The 20,636-nt window shown below is 49.3% G+C and overlaps 1 protein-coding gene across 2 annotated transcripts in view; it reads right to left on the bottom strand.

Moving 5' to 3' along the window:
- DENND4C (DENN domain containing 4C) overlaps positions 1-20,636 on the bottom strand; it is a 1,503,495-nt gene that overhangs the window by 230,345 nt on the left and 1,252,514 nt on the right. For both annotated transcript variants that reach the window (XM_086951990.1, XM_086951991.1), the window contains exon 29: positions 4,529-4,708. In XM_086951990.1, coding sequence (XP_086808116.1) covers positions 4,529-4,708 — 180 coding nt within the window. The remainder of the gene's footprint in view (positions 1-4,528; positions 4,709-20,636) is intronic.

Raw genomic sequence — 20,636 nt, 5'->3', positions numbered from 1 at the left:
CATGCCATCTCCTTCCACCGCAAGATCGCAGACATCCACAACAGTTTCGACAACCAGACCACCACGGCAGCCAGCGAAACCTTGGACCCCACGGCCACCACCCACAGCCACCACCTACTCACATGGCCTAACATCAACAACGACAACACCATCAAAATCAGGAGGACCATCAACTCCGGCTCCCCCTCAGGCCCATGCCCTCACCTCATCTTCAACAAAGCCAGCGCCACCATCGCACCCCACCTCCACAAGGCCATTAACATCTCCTTCGAGACCGCGTCCTTCCCAGAGCCGAAATCCACGCCTTGCTCAAGAACCCCAAGGCAGACCAGAGGGACATCAAGAACTTCTGGCCCATCTCCCTGCTCCCATTCCCGGCGAAGGTAATCGAGAAGACCGTCAACAAACAGCTGACCCACTACCTAGAGGAGAACAACATCCTGGACCCTCCCCAGTCCGGGGTCCGCAGCAACTACAGCACTTAAACAGCCCTCATCACCGCCACCGATGACATCAGGGCTCTGCTTGACAACGGCAAGACTGCGGCCCTCATCCTCCTGGACCTCTCAGCTGCTTTCGACACGGTCTGCCACCGCACCCGACGCACCTGCCTCCACGACGCAGGAATTTGCGGCAAAGCACTGGACTGGACCTCCTCCTTCCTTTCCAACAGAACACAGAGCGTCCGCTTCCCCCTTCCGATCCGAAGCCTCCAAGATCATCTGCAGCGTACCCCAAGGATCATCCCTCAGCCCGACCCTGTTCAACATCTACATGGCCCAGCTCGCCCAACTGCACAACCTCAACATCCTCTCCTATGCCGACGACACAGAGCTGATCCTCTACCTCACCAAAAACCCTCGCACCGCCAAAACCAACCTCCACAAAGGAATGAAAGCCATCGCTGAATGGATGAAGAACAACCGTTGAAACTGAACACGGACAAGACGAAGGTCCTCATCCTCGGCTCCACCCCCTCAGCCTGGGACGACTCATGGTGGCTGACTGCCCTGGGTGCAGCACCGACACCCACCAACCACACACACAACCTGGGATTCATCCTCGACTCAACACTCTCCATGTCCAAGCAAGTCAACGCCATCTCAACCTCCTGTTTCAACACCCTCCTCATGCTCTGAAAGATCTACGGGTGGATCCACACCGACACAAGAACAACGGTCACCCAGGCCCTTGTCAGGAGTAGGCTGAACTACGGAAACGCCCTCTACCAGAAGCACCAGCCAAACTGCTGAAACTATTGCAACGCATATAGAATGACTCAGCACGCCTGATCCTTGACATCCCTCGCCACAGCCACATCCTCCCCCCCCCCCCCCCCCCAACCTGAGAGACCTGCACTGGCTTCCCGTCAACAAGAGGATCACATTCCATGCACACAAGGCACTCCACAACACCGGACCAACATACCTCAACAGACGACTCTCCTTCTACACCCCAAACCGCCAGCTTCGCTCCGCCGACCTCGCCCTCGCCACCGCCCCTCGCATTTGAAGAACGACCACCGGCGGCAGATCATTCTCCTACCTCGCCACAAAGTCCTGGAACTCTCTCCCCATCCTCCTACAGCAGAACGAAGACCTTCTGACCTTCATTCAGGAGACTGCTCAAGTCCTGGCTGTTCGAGCAGTAGCAGCACCCCCCCCCCCCCGAGCGCCTTGGGACCCTTACGGGTGAGTACAGCGCTCTATACATGCCTTGATTGATTGATTAATAACACATCTTTTATTAAAAATGGTTTTTAAATAGTGTGTTTGGAAATATCAGTTTTAGAAAGCGGCTATTTTCTTATTCAACCATCCTGTGCGCCTCTGCCTGTTTGTGAATTGACTGTCTGGCTTTGGAGTGACAGGGGCTGGGGAGGTGCAGTGGCTCCAGGAGTCTGGATGAGTCAGCGCTAGGCTGAATTGGCCTCATCTGCATTTGGAGTGGTAGGAGGAGCAGCACCTGTACCTGAATAGGACTGTGCCTGCCTACCACAATGCTGGCTACTCTGTGTCTGGAGTCAAGTCTCACACTGACAATTGATGTTGTTGTGCACTTGCAGAGTGCCCCCCAGAATGGTTTGAACTGGTCTCAGAGCCCCTTGCACAAAGAGAACAAAGGCATTTTGGGGTATAAGTATTAGACCTAAACCCCCTGAACTTTAGCTCATTCCAGGAATTAAAGAGGAACCTTTGCCAATGAGAAGAGCTGGAGGGACTGAGGAGAAGTACTGCCCTTGCTGTGTTTCTGGGATTGGCCTGCAGTTGCTGTTTCTGCCAAGGAAAGGGGAAGGACTTTGCTGTGTGCTGTGTCCCCTGCTTGAAGGAGATCTCCAAGGGCCTGAGGTGTTCTGGCCTCCTGTTCTGAAGTCTCAGGAACACAAAGCCATCACCCCCAGCTCCACTGAACTCCGCTGCTGTGAGTTCTTGGTGTCCATGCCAGTTTTGGACCTCTAGAGGTGGCTGCTGCTGTTTGAGAGCTGGAAGTAAGAAGAAACTCAAAGGACTACAGAAATCAACGCATCGAAGGATCGCGACTGAAGAGGACCGATGCTGCCCCACTCGACGCTGCCACATCGATCGCCGCCACATCCTGGATTTCCACGCATCCTACCTGTGCGACAAGTTCTTCCGACGCATCGCCCGCGAACCAGAACTGCCATCGGCGCATCTCTCCCCATACAGACCGGATTCGATGCAACTCGTCCTCTGAGTGTCGCAGAACTGTTACCTCGCCTCCCCCAGGTCTTAGGAGAGTTGCATCTCTTTGTTTTCAGACTCTGCCGCTATTTGGCTTTCGGAACTTTGATGCATCAACAGGTACTTTGGTGAAAGGGCTCGCATCCATAGTGTTCTATGTTCTTGAAACCCCTTTGAAAGTCATATTTTTAACTGTGTATGTTGGATCTTTGTCATTTTGATCTTGTTTAGTTTAGTTAAAGAGACTTTATTTTTCTAAACTGGTGTAGTGTCCTTCTTTGGTATTTTCACTGTGTTACTGTGAGTGTTAGTCCAAATACTTTACACATTGCCTTTGGGATAAGCCTGTCTGCTCGTGCCAAGTTACCAAGGGAGTGAGCAGGGGAGTGAGTGTGCATCCCCCTTACCCTGACTAGAAGCAAGCAAGGGTCCCTATTTGGACAAAGGTACCTACCTCTGCCAACTAGAGACCCCCATTTCCAAGAGTGCTCCTGCGTCATCCGTACTCTATCTGACAAAAAAGCCATTGGACATGTGCCTTCCCTCGAGGAGGTGGAGACTCAACATCACACCAGCAGTAAAAAGACTCCTTCAAGAAAAACAACTTGCAAAGTCCACGCCCAACGCTAGATGGCAGACATGTGTATGGGCAGGCGACACATGCTACGAATACCAAAATTACATCCTAGGAATTAAAAAACAAAACATATGGAGCAATCGACCAATAGAAACATTCAAACTTGTTATGCAATCTTTGAATAAAATGTGCGTTTTGAAGCCTTCTGACGGTGAAATAAACACTATGAGCACCAGCTACAAAGGAGTAATTAAATCAACTCATTTAATAAACGGAGAGGAGTTTGCAAGACTACAATAAATTATGGGCTATAAAAATCACTTTGTCTTGTTGGTTTCTAGTAGCTGGCTTCTATATGCCACAAGCGCACATTTGTGTAAGCATATGTTAATTTTTATTTATGCAGCAATAGTAAAGTCTATGATATTCAACTACAGGAAAAGCAGAAGGAAACCTTTGGAAGAACTACAATGAAGTACCATAACTTCACATAGCCTATAGCTTGGATTACAGCCCTAGTCCTAAATTATAAGGATTGATCACAATTTAACTTATAATTATTATGTAAACAACTATGATTTAACACAATTACAGGTTGCCTGAAAAGCTTAATAGGACAACACCTGTTTATTTTATTTATTTATTTTTCTCTCCCTCCCCCCCCACCTCCATCCACCCATCCATCCATCCATCCCTCCCTCCCTCCATCCATCCATCCATCCATCCATCCATCCATCCATCCATCCATCCCAGTGGTTCATAACATTGCGTAGCAAGGAGCGGGTCAGATGAATTATTTTGTGGAATTTATACAGTGAAAAAGCGTCATCTTTTGCATGCTTTGAGTTCTGCCTTGTGCCCTGCTAGATCATAGAACGAGTTGAGGGCAGTTGAGAGAAGCAGCTGTTAAAACTGGGACATTGGTGGTCGCTCTTGTCACCAATAAGCACTTGACTTACCATGCTTTAACGTGCGGAATTTACTTCTGGATGTATGCAAACGTAAAACATCTAGGTCATATGGAAAGTCTCATAATAGTGTCCCATCAGACCAGAGACCTTAGAGAATGCATAATAAAAGGTCAATAAGGGAGGCAATTTCCTAAATCGGCTCATATTAGGGTTACAAAATACCATTAAGCAAGCTCAATCAAAGAATGAGCAAATGGGCAAACGGTAAGCATTTAAAAAGATTCCGATTATGTCACTTTTTTGTGAAACAGAGTCTTTAGAGTAGACATTTTAATTACCTCTGTTCCTGTGTCGAACTTGATTCTTCAGCAATCGTTCCACTGGACTTTGAAGAATCCCCAAAACAGACCAAATCCTTTGTGGCACAGGGCACAGATTTCTGTTCCGCCAGCTCGGTTGTCAGTGTGATGTTGCCACTCTGCAAGCTATCTCCGGAATTACTTGGTTTAAGGAAGAGACTAAATAAAAAGATAAGAAAACCACAATCATCAAATTAAACAGCAAAACTCCACATGTAAACTCCGAAGACTTAAAATGTGGAATTTAGGAATGTATTCCAGCCAAGTCATTTGATTACATGATACAAAGCTGTTTAAGGTTTGCTGCCTTTTGAACTGAGACTGGTTAAGCTTTTGTCAACAATCTACCTATATTCCAACAACAGCAACTACTATATTCTAAGATTGCAGGGAATGTTCCCTGTTAAGGAACGTTCCCTTTTTAAAACCGGCTGCATGGTTTTCCAGGCCCGCCAAGGCACTGCCCCCGCCTTCATTTCCTCGCTGATAAATGAATACGTCCCCACCAGAGAGCTTCGTTCCTCTTCCAAGTCTCTCCTTCAAATCCCACGTTTCAAGCGTAAAAAGTGGGGTGGAGACAATTTCTCTACCTTGGCTCCTACATTCTGGAACTCCCTCCCCGACCACCTTCGTTCTGCCACTCATTATGTTTCTTTCCGCAAAGACATAAAAACGTTCCTTTTCAAACAGGCCTTCTCGTGTAACTGGCCCCTTCTTGCCCTACGACAGGTTTACTTTGCCTCAGTTGCCGGACCCTTCACTAGCGCCAAGAAACAGTACGGTGAACGTTGCGCTCTATAAATGTTTTAAATTGAAACTGAAATTGAAATTGCATGGCTGTGCATTACCGAGGGCTTACCAAAATACTCTGTTCCAGGCCTGTGATTTTTAATCAGCAACCTAACACATAAGATGGCAGCATTTGTCATTTCAAAAGAAGCAATTGTACTAAGCTCACATGGTTTGTAAAAATAAAATCCTTAGCAGCATGACTGCATTTCACCTTACTGTCAGCATCACCACCTCTTATAACACATGGATTGTGTCAGATTAAGATGATAAACACCTAAATTGTAATATCTCATTCACGACTTGCTTCATGGACCTTCTTAAACCGATAGTAGAAACAGTCTACTAACGTGGGACAGAAACAGATTCAACATATTTACAAGAGAAAAAAAACATTCAATTCAGGGGACCAGCCATGCCTTGCTATCATCAGGCCCTTTATTCATTCTTTACTTAATGTCGACTACAAACCTTTATACTACAGTTCTGAACACAAACTGGCCAGAAATAACTGTATGGTCAGGGCAAAATACTAAAGCTGAAGTGGTGTTTGTTATGGAAAAAGCATAATAATACAAACACTACTAGCGTTACCACAAATAACTCTGTCCTTGCTGTACCTGCAGCAATTCCTCCATTTCCAACGCTGGTAAACTGCCAAGAAGAGAATTGTAGGGCAGACAGTGGTAGCTTATGCGAGGCCAAGAATCGGATGAACATGTTTCACAGGACTGCAGGAAACATTCGGTTTCCAGCTTGCAAACTTGATGCAAAGTTTAATATTTATTTAAGCTTTATTCAAATATAAAACAAAGTCCTTAAAAAACGAACCTGTTCTTCGACACCAATAAGGGTTTTAATTAATCAGGAATGGCCAATTAAATATTATTTACTTGTTAATATAGTAATTTCCCTTTAATTAGTCATCCCATGGGATCACTTGAGGAGGCTAAAGTAGGTCAATCATTGTCAATTACAATATTTTCCACTCCAAGAGATACGCTTAGAGTCTTGGAAGCTGCATCTTAATTTTTGCCTCAACCACTTTAATGGGCCTACCCATCTAATTTGTTTTGTAGTCAATTTTATTGCATGGCGGTAATGATTTTCACTACTATTATTTTTTTTATTTCATAAACGCCTGCTCGTCCTCTGGATTTCCTACTGAATCCTCCTTACTCAGTTGTTTTTAGAGCAGGGTCTGAAAAACCGTCCAGGTCTTCTCTTTTATTGTTTAACAACATATTGTGGTAAAACGAAGGCAAATCAGTCACATACACTTCCTACTGTTTTAGTTTTGGGTTCACCCCTATACAGTCTTTAGATTGTGTCCTGTTTGGGGACAAGACAGTATCCTAGACAAGTCTTCCCTCATCACAGAAGACAATAGAATGACATCTCTCCTCGCTATCGACATGACAAGTGGTGCTCCACTGCTTCATAAACACTTTTCTACCACTTTGCTGCCTCTCGGAGCGTGGGGTAAAAGGACAGGCAATTAGAAAGATGTTTGTGCTGCTCGTCATTAAATCCTTTTATGTGCCACCAATCCAAATATGACGCAAATGATAATGCACACTACAGACGGTATAATAGATTCTGTTGGGAAATACTCTAAAATGAGAAAGAACTACTTTCTAAATAGCTGGGGTTGAGTGGTTATCATTTATGTGGGATATGATGAGGCCTGCAACATCAGACAACCTCTCACAAGATGGTTTGCTAGAAGGGTACATATGTTGTCGATTGGCCACTTCCAGAGCTTTGTCGACTGTTTTCAAAGAAAGTATTACTAAGCGCCTTGATGGCTGTGTGAATAGAATAGAAGTAAAGGAAAGCTTTAAGACTCAGGAATGTGGAATTCGATTTTAACATGTTATGTAAAGTTCTCTTCGGTGATTTAAAAAAAACTATTGGACCTGATGAACTCTATCAAAGCTCCCCATCTGAATATTTATGAACTGAACTGGATAGATAACTGGAAGATCCGGTTCACTGACGCAAATGTTTAGCACTACCCTGTTCTCAAAAACAGCAGGCACTAGATAGATATACGTAACAAGCAGATTAGTGGACTAAGTACATTTGAAATCTTGTAATAAAGAATCTGACCCGATCTGAACCGAGGACAGTCTGAGACCACAAGGCCAAGTGCACTGGAATAAATCATTGTTTCCATTGAGATGCAGAGCAGTTTGGGGACCTGGAAAGGTCAGTCCATTGCATGAATCCAGTGCCATGAATATGACCCGGATATCTTAAGAAAACTGAAAGGAGACTAAATTAGGCTGAACCCTTGAATATGAGTGGGTTCCAGAACTCCACACATTTGACAGAGTCAGCTGTAGATTCTGGTCCCTTATTAACCATTTTCCTTTGTAAATTTGCAACTACTTTTGATACAAGTGGTAGTTAAAAAGCAGCCAAAGTTGGAAGCTCCTGCGGGAAATTGTTTTGTAAATTCTGTGGTGGGGGACAAATACTAAATTTCGTACTGCACTATTTTGTGCCCTTAGGGAAATGCAACACTGCACTTTTTCAAGCACTGATCTAGTGTATAAAAGAACATAATTCTAGAATTGTGGACTTCTATTGCTGTATGCATGAAAATGATACTTACATTCACGTAGGCCTTGAAAATGATGGAAGGCCTGCATGAACTAATCCCAATTCCATGGGGGTGCATTACCGACCATTTTTTGTCCACTAGTCCACAGTTGACAGACCAGCCATAAGCCAATCAGCATGGTCCTGCTGCAATATGCACAGTTCAGCCACAACTGGCAGGTCAAGTCTCCTCTGGAAGGGAAAACAAGCAACGGACAAGTTACTTACCTTCAGTAACGCCTTATCCGGTAGAGATTCTATCTAGGTGCAGATTCCTTACCGTAGAATTATCCCCAGGTGTCAGACTGGAACTGGAAAATGTTCATGAGCAGTCCACCTGCGAGGCAGTAGGTGGCTGAAATGGCTGTGGATTATCTTTTTCCAAAGAGAACTAAACCAGATTTAGCCAAATAAAAACAAGGCAGTGCCATTTCTTCTAGCGTGCTTCTCAATGCAACAAATGCAGATATCTTTCCATTTAAAGTAGGAGTTTACAGCTACAGACAGATTCTTTTAATATGTATAAGCAGTCAGAAGGTAAGCTCAATCGATTATACTGAAGGCATTTAGAAGCAGGGTAGTCGCACAAGTTACTACTTGTGTAACGATATATCTGTAAGAGACATTAGTTAGTGATAGATTCCTTACCTTAGAATATCCCCAGGCGTCAGACTGGATCCGGAAACTTTTGCGTAGCAATACCCCTGCGCGCCGGTAGGCGTCGTCTGCGGCTCCGCGTCCGTCGTCGGCATCGTGAGCGCCGGGATGACGTCGTCGGAGTACTTAGACGGCGCCCATGCGCGCTGACGTCAGTTCTGACACACAGCTTTTCCGCGCCAGATACGCAGAGCCATGATAGAACTAACACTGGTGCCATGAAACTAGGGCCCTGAAAGGGGATGACCTTAACCCTAGATATCGGTTCGCAGAACGGGGAGGATGGGTGGGTCGGTAAGGAATCTATCACTAACTAATGTCTCTTACAGATATAGCGTTACACAAGTAGTAACTTGTGCATCTGAAAGAGACACGTTAGTGATAGATTCCTTACCTTAGAATAGATACCCCAGCAATACCAACCCCGGTGGTGGGTCTGCGAACCAATATCACACCAGAAAATCCTGGAGGACGGAACGGCCAAAGAAGCCATCCCTCCGGACTTGACTGTCCAGGCAAGAGTGTCTCGCGAACGTGTGTAGCGAGGCCCACGTGGCTGCCTGACAGATGTCCTGCAGGGGGACACCTCGGCCCAGGGCAGTTGTCGTTGCCGTGGCCCGAGTGGAGTGAGCCCGCAATCCAGCCGGGGGCTCCTTCTTCGCCATGGAGTAACATGCTTGAATACACAAGATGATCCACCTAGAGATGGTCCTCTTGTGCACAGCCTTACCCTTCTTCGCGCCCACGTAACCAACGAAGAGCTGGTCATCCACCCGGAATTGGCGTGTGCGATCTAGGTAGTAGGAGAGCGCACGTTTTGGATCCAGACGGTGGAGCCTCTCTTCCTCTTTCGAGGGATGCGGAGGCGGAAAGAAAGTGGGCAAGGTAATGGACTGCCCGATGTGGAAGGCCGTGACAACCTTGGGCAGAAAGGAAGGTCGTGTACGTAACACCACCTTGTCAGGATGAACAGACAGGAAAGGAGGAGAAGAAGAAAGAGCCTGGAGCTCACTCACTCTCCTGGCAGAGGTGATGGCAACCAGGAAGGCAGTCTTCAGAGTAAGGAGACGAAGAGGACAGTTATGCAGTGGCTCAAAGGGAGCACACATCAGATGAGTGAGAACAAGATTCAAGTCCCACTGGGGCATCACGAAGGGAACAGGAGGGAACATGTGCGTGATGCCCTTCAGAAATCTGCTTACAATAGGGGACTTGAATAAAGAAGGCTGATCTGGTAGCCTCAAGAAGGCTGATAGAGCAGAAAGGTACCCTTAAGAGTGCCCAGAGCAGAGCCCTGCTGGGCAAGGGAAAGAAGAAAGAGCAGCACTTCCGAAAGGGGTGCAGAGAGAGGATCCACAGCCTTTGCTGTGCACCATGCCACAAATCTGTTCCACCGGCAGGCGTATACCGACTTTGTGGAGGGACGCCTGGCTGCCAGAATGATATCACAGACTTCAGGAGGCAAGTCAAATGGCCTTAACTGTCGCCGCTCAATCTCCAAGCTTGTAGGTGGAGACTGGACAGGTTCGGGTGCAGGACCGTCCCCTGCTGCTGCGACAGAAGGTCCTCCCGAAGAGGCAGACGAATCGGGGGATCGACTGACATGCTGAGTAGCTCGGGATACCAGTATCTTCGTGCCCAGTCCGGAGCCACAAGGATGACCTGGGCCCGGTCGCGCCTGATCTTCTTCAGCACTCTGGGCAGAAGTGGTATAGGCGGAAAGGCGTACAACAGACCGCAGCTCCACTCGCGACGAAAAGCGTCGCCGAGCGAGTGCCGCCTTGGAAATTCCAACGCGCAGAACTGATGACATTGCGCGTTCTCGTCTGTGGCGAATAGATCTAACCAAGGTTCTCCCCACTGCCGAAAGAGACCTTGCGCCACGTCCGAGTTCAGACGCCATTGGTGATCCATCATGCACCGGCGGCTGAGTTCGTCCGCCCTGGCATTCAGAGAGCCTGCCAGGTGTTGAACCACCAGGGTCACGCCCTGATGTTCCAGCCACTGCCAGAGGCGCAGAGCCTCCTGGCAGAGGGTCCACGACCCCACTCCGCCTTGCTTGTTGCAGTACCACATGGCGGTGGTGTTGTCGGTGAACACTTGCACCACGCTCCCCCGGACAGAGGGGAGGAATGCCTTCAGTGCTAGACGAATCGCCCGCAGCTCCAGAAGGTTGATATGGAGCCGGGACTCCGCCGGAGACCAGAGGCCTCTGATCTCCGCCTCTCCCATGTGGCCTCCCCAGCCCTGGAGGGACGCGTCCGTCACAACTACGTGCTCCGGTTGGGGTAGGGAGAGGGGTCTGCCACTGACCCAGTCGCGGTCCGTGAGCCACCACTGCAGTTGTCTCGCAGTGCCCTCCGAGATCAAGACATGATCGGACAGGTTGCCCTGATGCTGGGCCCACTGAAACTTCAGGTCCCACTGCAGAGCCCGCATCCGCCACCTGGCGTGACGCACCAGAAGGATGCAGGAGGCCATCAGTCCCAGAAGCCGCAGCGTCAACCTGACCGAGACCCGGGATAACGGCTGGAAGATGGGAACCAGAGCCTGAATATCCCGAACCCGCTGCTAGGGTGGGTAAACCCGAAACTGCGCCGAGTCGAGAACCGCTCCGATGAAGAGGAGCTTCTGAGAGGGACACAGGTGTGACTTCGGCACATTGATGGAGAACCCCAGCAAGTGCAGGAGGTCGGCCGTAGTCTGGAGGTGGCTGACGACTGTCTGGGGCGAGCCCGCCTTCAACAACCAGTCGTCGAGGTAGGGGAAGACTGATACCCCCTGCCTGCGCAGATGGGCTGCGACCACCGCCATCACCTTCGTGAACACCCGTGGGGCGCTGGTAAGGCCGAAGGGGAGCACGGTAAACTGAAAGTGCTCTTGGCCTACCGTGAACCGCAGGTAACGCCGGTGGGCCGGCAGGACGGGGATGTGGAAATAGGTGTCCTGCAAGTCGAACGCTACCATCCAGTCTCCTGGGTCCAGGGCAGCCAGGACCTGAGCCAAAGTGAGCATCTTGAACTTCTCCGTCCGGAGGAAGCCGTTGACGTTCCGCAGATCCAAGATAGGGCGTAGGCCCCCTTTGCCCTTCTTGGGTACCAGAAAGTAGTGGGAGTAACAACCACGCCCTACTTCTGGCCCAGGAACGTGCTCGATGGCCCTCTTGGCCAAGAGGGCCGAAACCTCCTCTTGCAGAAGTTGCAAGTGATCCCCCGACACACGGTGGTATTGTGGTGGCATGGATGGAGGGGATGACTCGAAGGGGAGGGAGAAGCCCCTTCGGACAATCTGCAGCACCCACCTGTCCGAAGTGACGGTATGCCAGTGGGAGAGGTGATGGCGAACCCTGCCTCCCACAGGCGTCACATGGGCCTGAAAGGTCGGACTAGGAAGGTTTTGAGGCAGGGGCTGCTGAGGGAGGTGTGGACTGGCCTCGCCGCTGTCCCCGACCACCGCCACGGCGGTTCCCACGTCCGCCACCGCGTTGTTGGACATTCTGCGGCGCGTGGCTGACGGTACGTGGTGGGGCGCCCCTTCCGTGGCCACGAAAGGAGCGAAAGGCACCCGATTGCTGGCGTGGGGCCGTGAGGCCCAAGGACTTGGCCGTGGCCCTGGAGTCCTTGAAATGTTCCAGCGCATGGTCTGCCTTGTCGCCGAAGAGGCGACGGCCATCAAACGGCATGTCCAGGAGGGTGGCCTGGACATCGGCCGAGAAGTTGGCGGACCTCAACCAGGCGTGGCGTCGAACCGCCACCGTCGTTGCCATCGCCCTGCCCAGTGAGTCCGTAGTATCCAGCCCACACCGGATAGAAAAGCGTGCTGCATCTCGGCCGTCCGCCAGGGCTTGGCTGAGTTTAGCCTGGACCTCCTCCGGGCATCTAGGCAGCACCTCCGCAACCGTGTCCCACAGGGTGTGGGTGTAGCGGCCCAAGAGACAGGCGGTGTTCACAGACCGCAGCCCTAAGCTCACAGACGAGAAAACCTTCTTCCCGAACTGTTCATATCTCTTGGATTCCCTGTCGGGCGGGGCCGACGGGAATGCGGATTGGGAGGTTGAGGCCTGGATGACCAGACTCTCGGGGGTGGGATGGGTGGACAAAAAGCATGGGTCGCCCGGTGCCGGGCGGTAGCGTCTGGCCACGTTCCTGTCCACAGGGGGGCCTGTGGCGGGCTTGGACCAAGTGCCCAGAAGAACGTCACACAAGGCCTCATTGAACGGCAGGAGGGGCTCCGTGGAGCCGGACTGCTGTTTGAGGACCTCAGTGAGGAGATTAGTCCTCACGGCCGCGACGGGGAGCTGAAGGTTTAAGGCCTTAGCTGCCTTCGTCAACACTACGCTGTAAGCAGAACCCGCCTCCGAAGCCACAGTCGGGGGCGACGTAAATCCAGTGTCTGGCGAGGTGTCAATACCACTGGCCTCCCCAAGCTCATATGTCCAGTCCTGGTGCGACTGGCAATCACGTGCCAGAGGGTCCTCGGACCCCTCCCATTGCTCCTCGTCACCTGGCTCCTGGAAACCAGGATTAACAGCCAGGGCCTCCTCGTGGAGATAAAATTCTCCAAGGGCCGACGGAATCGGCGCCCAGCGGCGCCCTTCCGACTCCTGAGCAGGACCGTAGGAGACATTGGGGGCGGCAACCACATCGGCTGCCGGGGACGACACCTGAAGGGACGGCGCCGGCGAGGTCGTAAGGTCGACCGGCGAGGTCCCGGATCCGGAGCCGGATCCAGCGAGGTCGTGCGGCGCCGGGACCGAAGTCGTCAGCGGCGCCGGGGCCGAAGCACCCGACGTCGTTGGGGCCGAAGCGCCCGACCCGGAAGGACCTCCAGACGGAACCGATCGGCCCGGAGGCGCCACGGGAACCGACTGAGGAGGGAGGGCCCTCATGGCCATGAGGTACCTCTCGACCTCCTCCTGCGACGCGCCGTGCTCAGGGACCCGAAGGTGTGGGGCAGGCGGCGACGCTTGCGACTCCCGCCCGAGCCCCCGGCCGCATCGTGCGAGCGTCGGGGCGGGTCGGAGGATTGATGGTGTCGCTCCGACCTCTCATGCCTCTTACCTGAGGACTTGGAACCAGACGATCGGTGTCCACTCCCGGAACGTCGATGACTCCGACCTCGCGACCTGTTCCTCGACCTCCCGTGGGACCGGGACCGGGACCTGGAGTGGCGCGGGGCCGACTGCCTCAGCTCGAGGCGCTTGCGGGACCGCTCCCGCCTAGCCTTCGACGTCAGGGCCCGGCAGTCGGAGCAGGATCGGTCGTCGTGGTCGAGGCCTAAGCACTTCAGGCACCGGCGATGGGGGTCCGTGACCGACATGAGTCGGCCGCACTTCGAACAAGGATTGAACCCGGGCATCCCTGGCACCGATAGTCGAGAGGTCGACTAAAGAGAAGATCAAAAGGGATCAAAAAACTTTCAGTCAAAAAGTGACTGGGGGTAGAGCTTCTTCCGGATCTGCGCTAGCTGGCGCGGAAAAAAGAAGAACTGACGTCAGCGCGCATGGGCGCCGTCTAAGTACTCCGACGACGTCATCCCGGCGCTCACGACGCCGACGACGGACGCGGAGCCGCAGACGACGCCTACCGGCGCGCAGGGGTATTGCTACGCAAAAGTTTCCGGATCCAGTCTGACGCCTGGGGATATTCTAAGGTAAGGAATCTATCACTAACGTGTCTCTTTCAGATAAGTTAATCAATGGTAGACATCACTGGACATTTCATAAATGGTAGATTGCACTGGACAATTCTGTGTCCATCCTGGTCAGAGATCTAGTCTGCAAGGGAATTCCCTAGGTGGTTTCTCCAATAGGTGAAGCAGTTTGCAGGTAGAGTAATAGGCAAGGCTACTTTGGAGTGATGATGAACATTTTGGTCTTGGATTGCATGAGCTTAGAGAGAATTTTTGGGATTAATGGACTCAAGTGAGTTTAGGCAATAGTAAAATATAACCAACTGAAGAAAATGTCAATCCTCTTGGAGTGGGGATCCACACATCCCAACACCAAGTTCTGACTTTTCTGCCCTGAGGCTATGTGAATGAGTTGTACTATGGTTGATGAATAATTGTTCATCCACTCCAATGTTACAGTTTTGTGACAGTTATGTTTAAAATCGACCCAATGGTTAAGGTTGACTCTGCCAAATTGCTCTGAAGCTCCAGATTCCAAAGTATCTTGTAAACGATTTGGGACTCCTCTGTGACAAGAACTATCTTTTAATTGTCAGTCTTATAAGTGCAGATAGAAATGAAATGTACTCTTTCTTAGGTAGGTCATTGCTCCTGCATGCCCTTGGAGGAAGAATGTGGAGTAGACTTCAGATTGAATGGAAAGAATATGTATTTGTATTATGAATCTCACTTTTGGTCTTTTTCCATGAGAAAATAGAAGAATAGTGTCATGAAGAGGGCATCATTGAGCTAGCGTCCAAGGAGGATGAGGACGAATGGTGGTGGGCTCAACCTCATGTAAAACCCCTTCTGTTTTCACAGCTTATAAATGAGGAAGCTTAGATGGGAGAACACCTGGGAAGACATTGTTCCAGACAGCCTTCAATGTGACTCCCTTAAGCGGAGTCTAGAACTCTCTAGCCCCACCCCAGAAAAAGCTGTCACCACCCACGTGGGCGGAAGCCAGGTCCTTATAGGAGCTTCGGAAAAGGAAGCCGGAGGAAAGGAAGCCACAGCGGAAACGGAAGACGAACCACCGGAGAACGGGTCAGAAGAGAATCATCCCCAGCATTCCCTAGGAGACGCCCGAGGAGAAGTGTCCGCGGGAAAGCCAGGAGGCTGACAAACCAGCGAGCTGGCCCGCAATGCTCCCAGAAGAGCGTGGCTTACTCAGGTACGCATGAGTCTCCCGGGGCAGTTCGGGAGGTTGGAGGTGTGGACGGGGAAGGCACCAGTGGTCCCTAGCACCGTCGCACATACAACCCTCTCCCCCTCTCAGTAGCATAGCACATGGTGGTGGAATGCGCTAAGCTTGGTGATCCCTCACTTCCCTTCCCTAATTCAAAAGACGGGTAATGTGGTGAAAACACTCACCTTTGGTCTCTTGTTTCTTCAAGGGATATTGACCTGTTATCCAGAGACCTGTGCTGAACAAAGACGAACCAACCAGAAGAACAAGGTCCCCTATAAACCCCACAAGGACAATTAAAGGACAGTTAAAGACGAGAAACCAAAAATACAGTGGCTTTGCCGTAAAAGTACGCTACTGGTGCCGCCTGGTCCTTTTGTACGCCTCACAACTAGATACCTTTGACTTTTTTTAGTTTTCAAAGTATTTCGACTGTTGTCATAAGGATGTGACCCTTCTGGAACAATCATTGTGTGAAGAAGCCTGCCATTCGTGTGTACTACACATGGATGAGCCTTCTGAAACTTGAGGGTATATCTTTACTGTAAAATGTTGAGCACTTTTAAGTTGTTTTTACCTGCCAAGCTGGAGAAGTCCATACAATCTTTTCTCCCACAAATTGGAAGCTAAGTCTCTATGCTGCAGTAATAAGGTTAGTAAGAGCTAAGGTCATTCTGATCACAGACTTACAACAGTCTTTTCCTCAGGGCATTATTTCCCAGCCTGGCCACTCAAGCCCATTCTTTTTGACAAGCTGTGCTAGTAAACTTAGATTCAAGTCAAAGACTGCAGTTCTGAAATAGCTTCAATGAACAAGTTACTCTTGGGAAAGGAATTTCTGGTGGATATTCTAACTGCAACTGCAGCGACCTCACCTTCTGAATACCTTTGTTGTGCCACAGTGGATCCGGAGATTTTTCTCAGCAATTCTCATGTGCGTCTGCAGGTGGCGTTGTGTGACTCCGCGTCAACTTCATCCCGCCACGGACACTGGAGTCACATATAGCTAGCACTCCAGTGCACTGAGGTCAGTTTCTTCGTGACTTTGTTCATGCACATGGATGGGGAAGCCAATAGTGATCAGAGTGAACAGTGTGCAAATATCTAATATGAAATATTTTTGGGGTGGATAAAAAGAGTCCATTCCAAAGAACGGGGAGCTGGGTGGGTTGGTGAAATGAGCCCTCAAGCACCCTGCAGGCTGCTTCTTTCAATAGGACTATCCATATAGCAATCATTCTTTTATGCACTGCTTTACCCCCTCTTTGCACCTGTGAACCCCACAAACAGCTGATCATTCTACCGGTGTTCTTTGGTATGATTAAAGTACAAACTTGAGGCTCTTTCGGAAACCAATCGATGTAGTCTCTTCCTCCTAGGGTGCATGAAGTGGAAAAAAAAGTCACAGGAAGGGAGACAGACTGACGCGATACAGAGTCACAAATTTTACTAGGAACGTTGCCCTTCTCCTGAGCACCAGTTTGTCTGGAAAGAAGGTGGTATATGGTGACTGGACAGACAAAGCTTTCAACTTACTCATGTGATGATCTGCCATCGCTATAAGGAAAATTGTCTTCAGGGTTAAAAGACGCAGAGAGAGCTTTGCATCGGCATAAATAGGGTACACATCTAGAATGTTATGACCACATTAAGTACCCACTGTGGCATCACAAAGGGTTCGGGTGGAAACATGTGGGTTAGCCCCTTCAACAAAAAAAATCACAACAGGTGATTTGAATAACATTGGTTGAACAGGTAACAGCTGAAAGGGCAGACAAATTAACTTAACAATAGTCACTTATTGTGCAAGAGAAAGAACAAACAGCATTGTCTGGCAAAGGGTGGATTTCCAGTGAAATACACTAGTTGACAAACTTTTCGCACCATCCAGTATAGATAGCTTTGGTGGATGGATGCCTAGCTGCCAAATGACATGATCTACTTCGAGAGGGAGATAAAAACTGTTGCCGCTCAATCTCCTGTTCAGGTTGCACAGTGCACGGATGCAAGACTTTGCCCTGTTGTTGCAATATACGGTCCTCATAAGGCAGCAGCTGGAAAACAGGACAGATGTTCATGGCTAGAAGTTCTGGGTGTCACACTCTCCTTGTCCAGTTCGGGGACACTAAGATGGCTTGGTCCTTTTTGATGATCTTCAGACCTCTGAACAGGAGAGGTAGAGACACAGGTGTACAGGAGAACCAAGCTCCATCCCAGTCAGGAGGCATCTCTTAGGGAGACCACCTTGGGAACTCCAAAGCGCAAATGCTTGGACACTGCGCATGATCAGTGGTGGCAAAAAGATCGAGCAAAGGTCCTCCCTACTGCTGGAAGATGACCTATGTCACACCTTTGATGGTTATTTCCATTCGCTGTCTGCTAGGCCACACTGACTGATTTTGTCTACTCTGGCATTTAAAAATCCTACCAGGATCTGTAAAACCAGGGAAATGCTTTGATGACTAAGTCAGTTCCAGAGGCGTAAAGCATCCTGGCACAGAGTCCACAACTCCACCCTGTCCTTTTTGTCATCAGACCACATGGGGGTAGTGTCCGCGAGCACCTGCACCCGTTCCCCCATTGATGGACGGGAGTAAGATCCTGCCACTCCAGCAAAATGATGTAGAACTGAGACTCCACTGGAGAACAAAGTTCTCTGATCGCCACATCTTGCAGGCTGCCTCCCCAACCTAGCAATGAAGCATTTGTCACAATAGTCAGCTCAGGATGGGGTAAGGAGAGGGGTCTGCCACGGGTCCAAATGCAGTCTAGCAACCACCACTGCAGATCTTTTGACATCTCAAACTGCATTGTATACAGAATATCTTTGAGGACAGTAAGCCCCTTCGAAAGAGTCAGGTGTGACTTCAGCATGCTGAACGAAAACCCCAAAGAATCAAGGAGGTTTTCAGTCTTATGCCTGTGGTCCACGACTGAAGTGAGATCCCCATCACCAGTCAGTCGTCAAGGTATGGGAAGACTGATATTCCAAACATCCGAAGATGTGCAATGAAAACCACTATCCCTTTAAAGGTGCACTTGTGAGGCTGAAAGGGAGCCCAGAAAACTAAAAATGCTTGTGGCCCACATGCAACAGTGGGTGTGAGGGACTGCAAGACAGATGTGGAAATAGGTATCTTGCATATCCAACAACACCACCCAGTTGCCTGGATCCAAGGCAGACAGAACTAGGGCCAGGGGGAGCATTGTAGGATGAAAATGTGGTCCTCTGGATGTCGCCGTAGTGTAGGTGACATATGAGGAGGGGTGGACAGGAAAGATAGGGTGTAGCCATCCTGGACAATTTGAAGCACCCATCTATCTGTTTGATGTGATGCTTTGCCACCTGTGGATGTAATAACTAATCCTGCCTCCAACAAGGTGACAATATGCTGTCGAAGGAGAGCTAAAGGGGTTTGGGAGACGTGGTGGGAAAGGTTGGGGTAAGTGGCAAGGAAAAAAGTGTAGTGCGTAGGCCCTGAAGGGCCTGGATGATGTCAGACAGATTACGACCTCTACCTGGAAAGAAATGGGCGGTCCATTACTGCGGAAGCGGACCTTGAGGTTGGCTCTGCGGGATGCCTCTTCCCAAGCCTCGAAAAGAGAGGTACTGTTGGCCACACAGGTGCTGAAAGGCCAAGGTGGCGATCTGTGGCTCTGCTTTCTTTAAAGCGCTACAGAGCCAAACTGGCTTTGTCCCTGAAGAAAATAGTGCCATCAAATAGCATGTCCATCAGTGACATATGTAAGTCACTGTAAAAGCCTGTGGATCTCATCCAGGCATAGTGACGAAACACCACACAGTCACTGACTGCCCTACCCAAGCAATCAATGGTGTCCAGCCCTGATCTAATGACATATTTTACAAAAGCTTGTATGACATGAGCCAAATTGTCATAAAACTCATGAGGGACTGTGGGTAAGATTTCATTCACCCTATCCCATAAAACATGATATAACATATTAACTGCAACTGAAGTTGACTGATTTGAGGTCTAGGCTAGCAGATGAGAACATTCTTTTCCAAAGGTCTCCATGCATTTGGACTCCCTATATTGGGGCTTAGTAGGGAAAGAGTTCAGGTTCAAACTGCTCATGGAAGTTTGCAACACTGGACTCTTGAGGGGTAGGGTGTTGACTTAAGAAGTTGGATTCCTCGGAGCAGGTCTGTGCCATCTGGCAATTTGTTTATTAACAGGCAGGCAAGATACAGGTTTGGCCCAGGTCACCATTAAAGTATCTATAAGTGCCTCACTGACTGGGAGTCGCAGTTCTTAATAAGTCTGCCCAGACTACAAGACTTCTATAAGAACCTTAGTTTTTACCTCTTTCAATGGCAGTTGGAGGTCGAGGACTTTGGTAGAGCTAATGACCACGGCAAAAGATGCTGGCTCATATGTGGAAGGGCCAGGTGGACAGTTTATGGCAGACTCAGGGAATGTATGAACAAAAGTTACTTACCTGTACACTGTGGTTCTCCAGTATCGGTGTCTGTCATAGATTCACATGCTTGAATATTCCCCGTCGTCAAAGTGGGAGTCCCACGGTACATAAAATAGCAGTAACATATGCATGTATACCTGAAAAATATCATAAATAAAAATATACATACATATAATGTAATAAAAATGTAAATTTTAAAAGTACCATATAACATAATAGGCCCATTGAAAAGCCTAAGGGAGAACTCACGTTAGTAGCATATTAGTGTCATTATGTGTTGGTTCACATTCCAGCCAATCAGGCTGTAGCCTCCTCTAGAACCTTCTCCTCAGAAGCCCAAGTCCTCAGATTTTCGTAGCACAAAGTAAGTAAAAGTGCCTGAGGAGAAGAGAGCCTCTGAGGGGAGGATGGGAGGGTCGCATGTGAATCTATGAAAGACACCAATACTGGAGAACCACAGTTTACAGGTAAGTAACTTTTGTTCTTCTCCAGTATTAGGGGTGTCTTTCATAGATTCACATGCTTGAATAAGAGTAGAAAGCAGTAAATCGTCACATAAGTCATAAAGGTGATATACCAAAGCAAGTAAGGTAAATATATCAGTCAATATGCAATAAATACCAAAATATTATTAGAAAAAAAAAACCTTTATGACAACAGAGGCTCACCTTTATTGGAAAAGATTCCGCAGCACCGCTTGACCTACTGCCGCATCCGCGGCGTCCGTTGATT

The sequence above is a fragment of the Lissotriton vulgaris genome, unplaced genomic scaffold, assembly GCF_964263255.1.
Source record: "Lissotriton vulgaris unplaced genomic scaffold, aLisVul1.2 SCAFFOLD_247, whole genome shotgun sequence".
NCBI classification, from domain to species: Eukaryota; Metazoa; Chordata; class Amphibia; order Caudata; family Salamandridae; genus Lissotriton; species Lissotriton vulgaris.
This window is presented reverse-complemented; position numbering and strand designations above follow the sequence as displayed.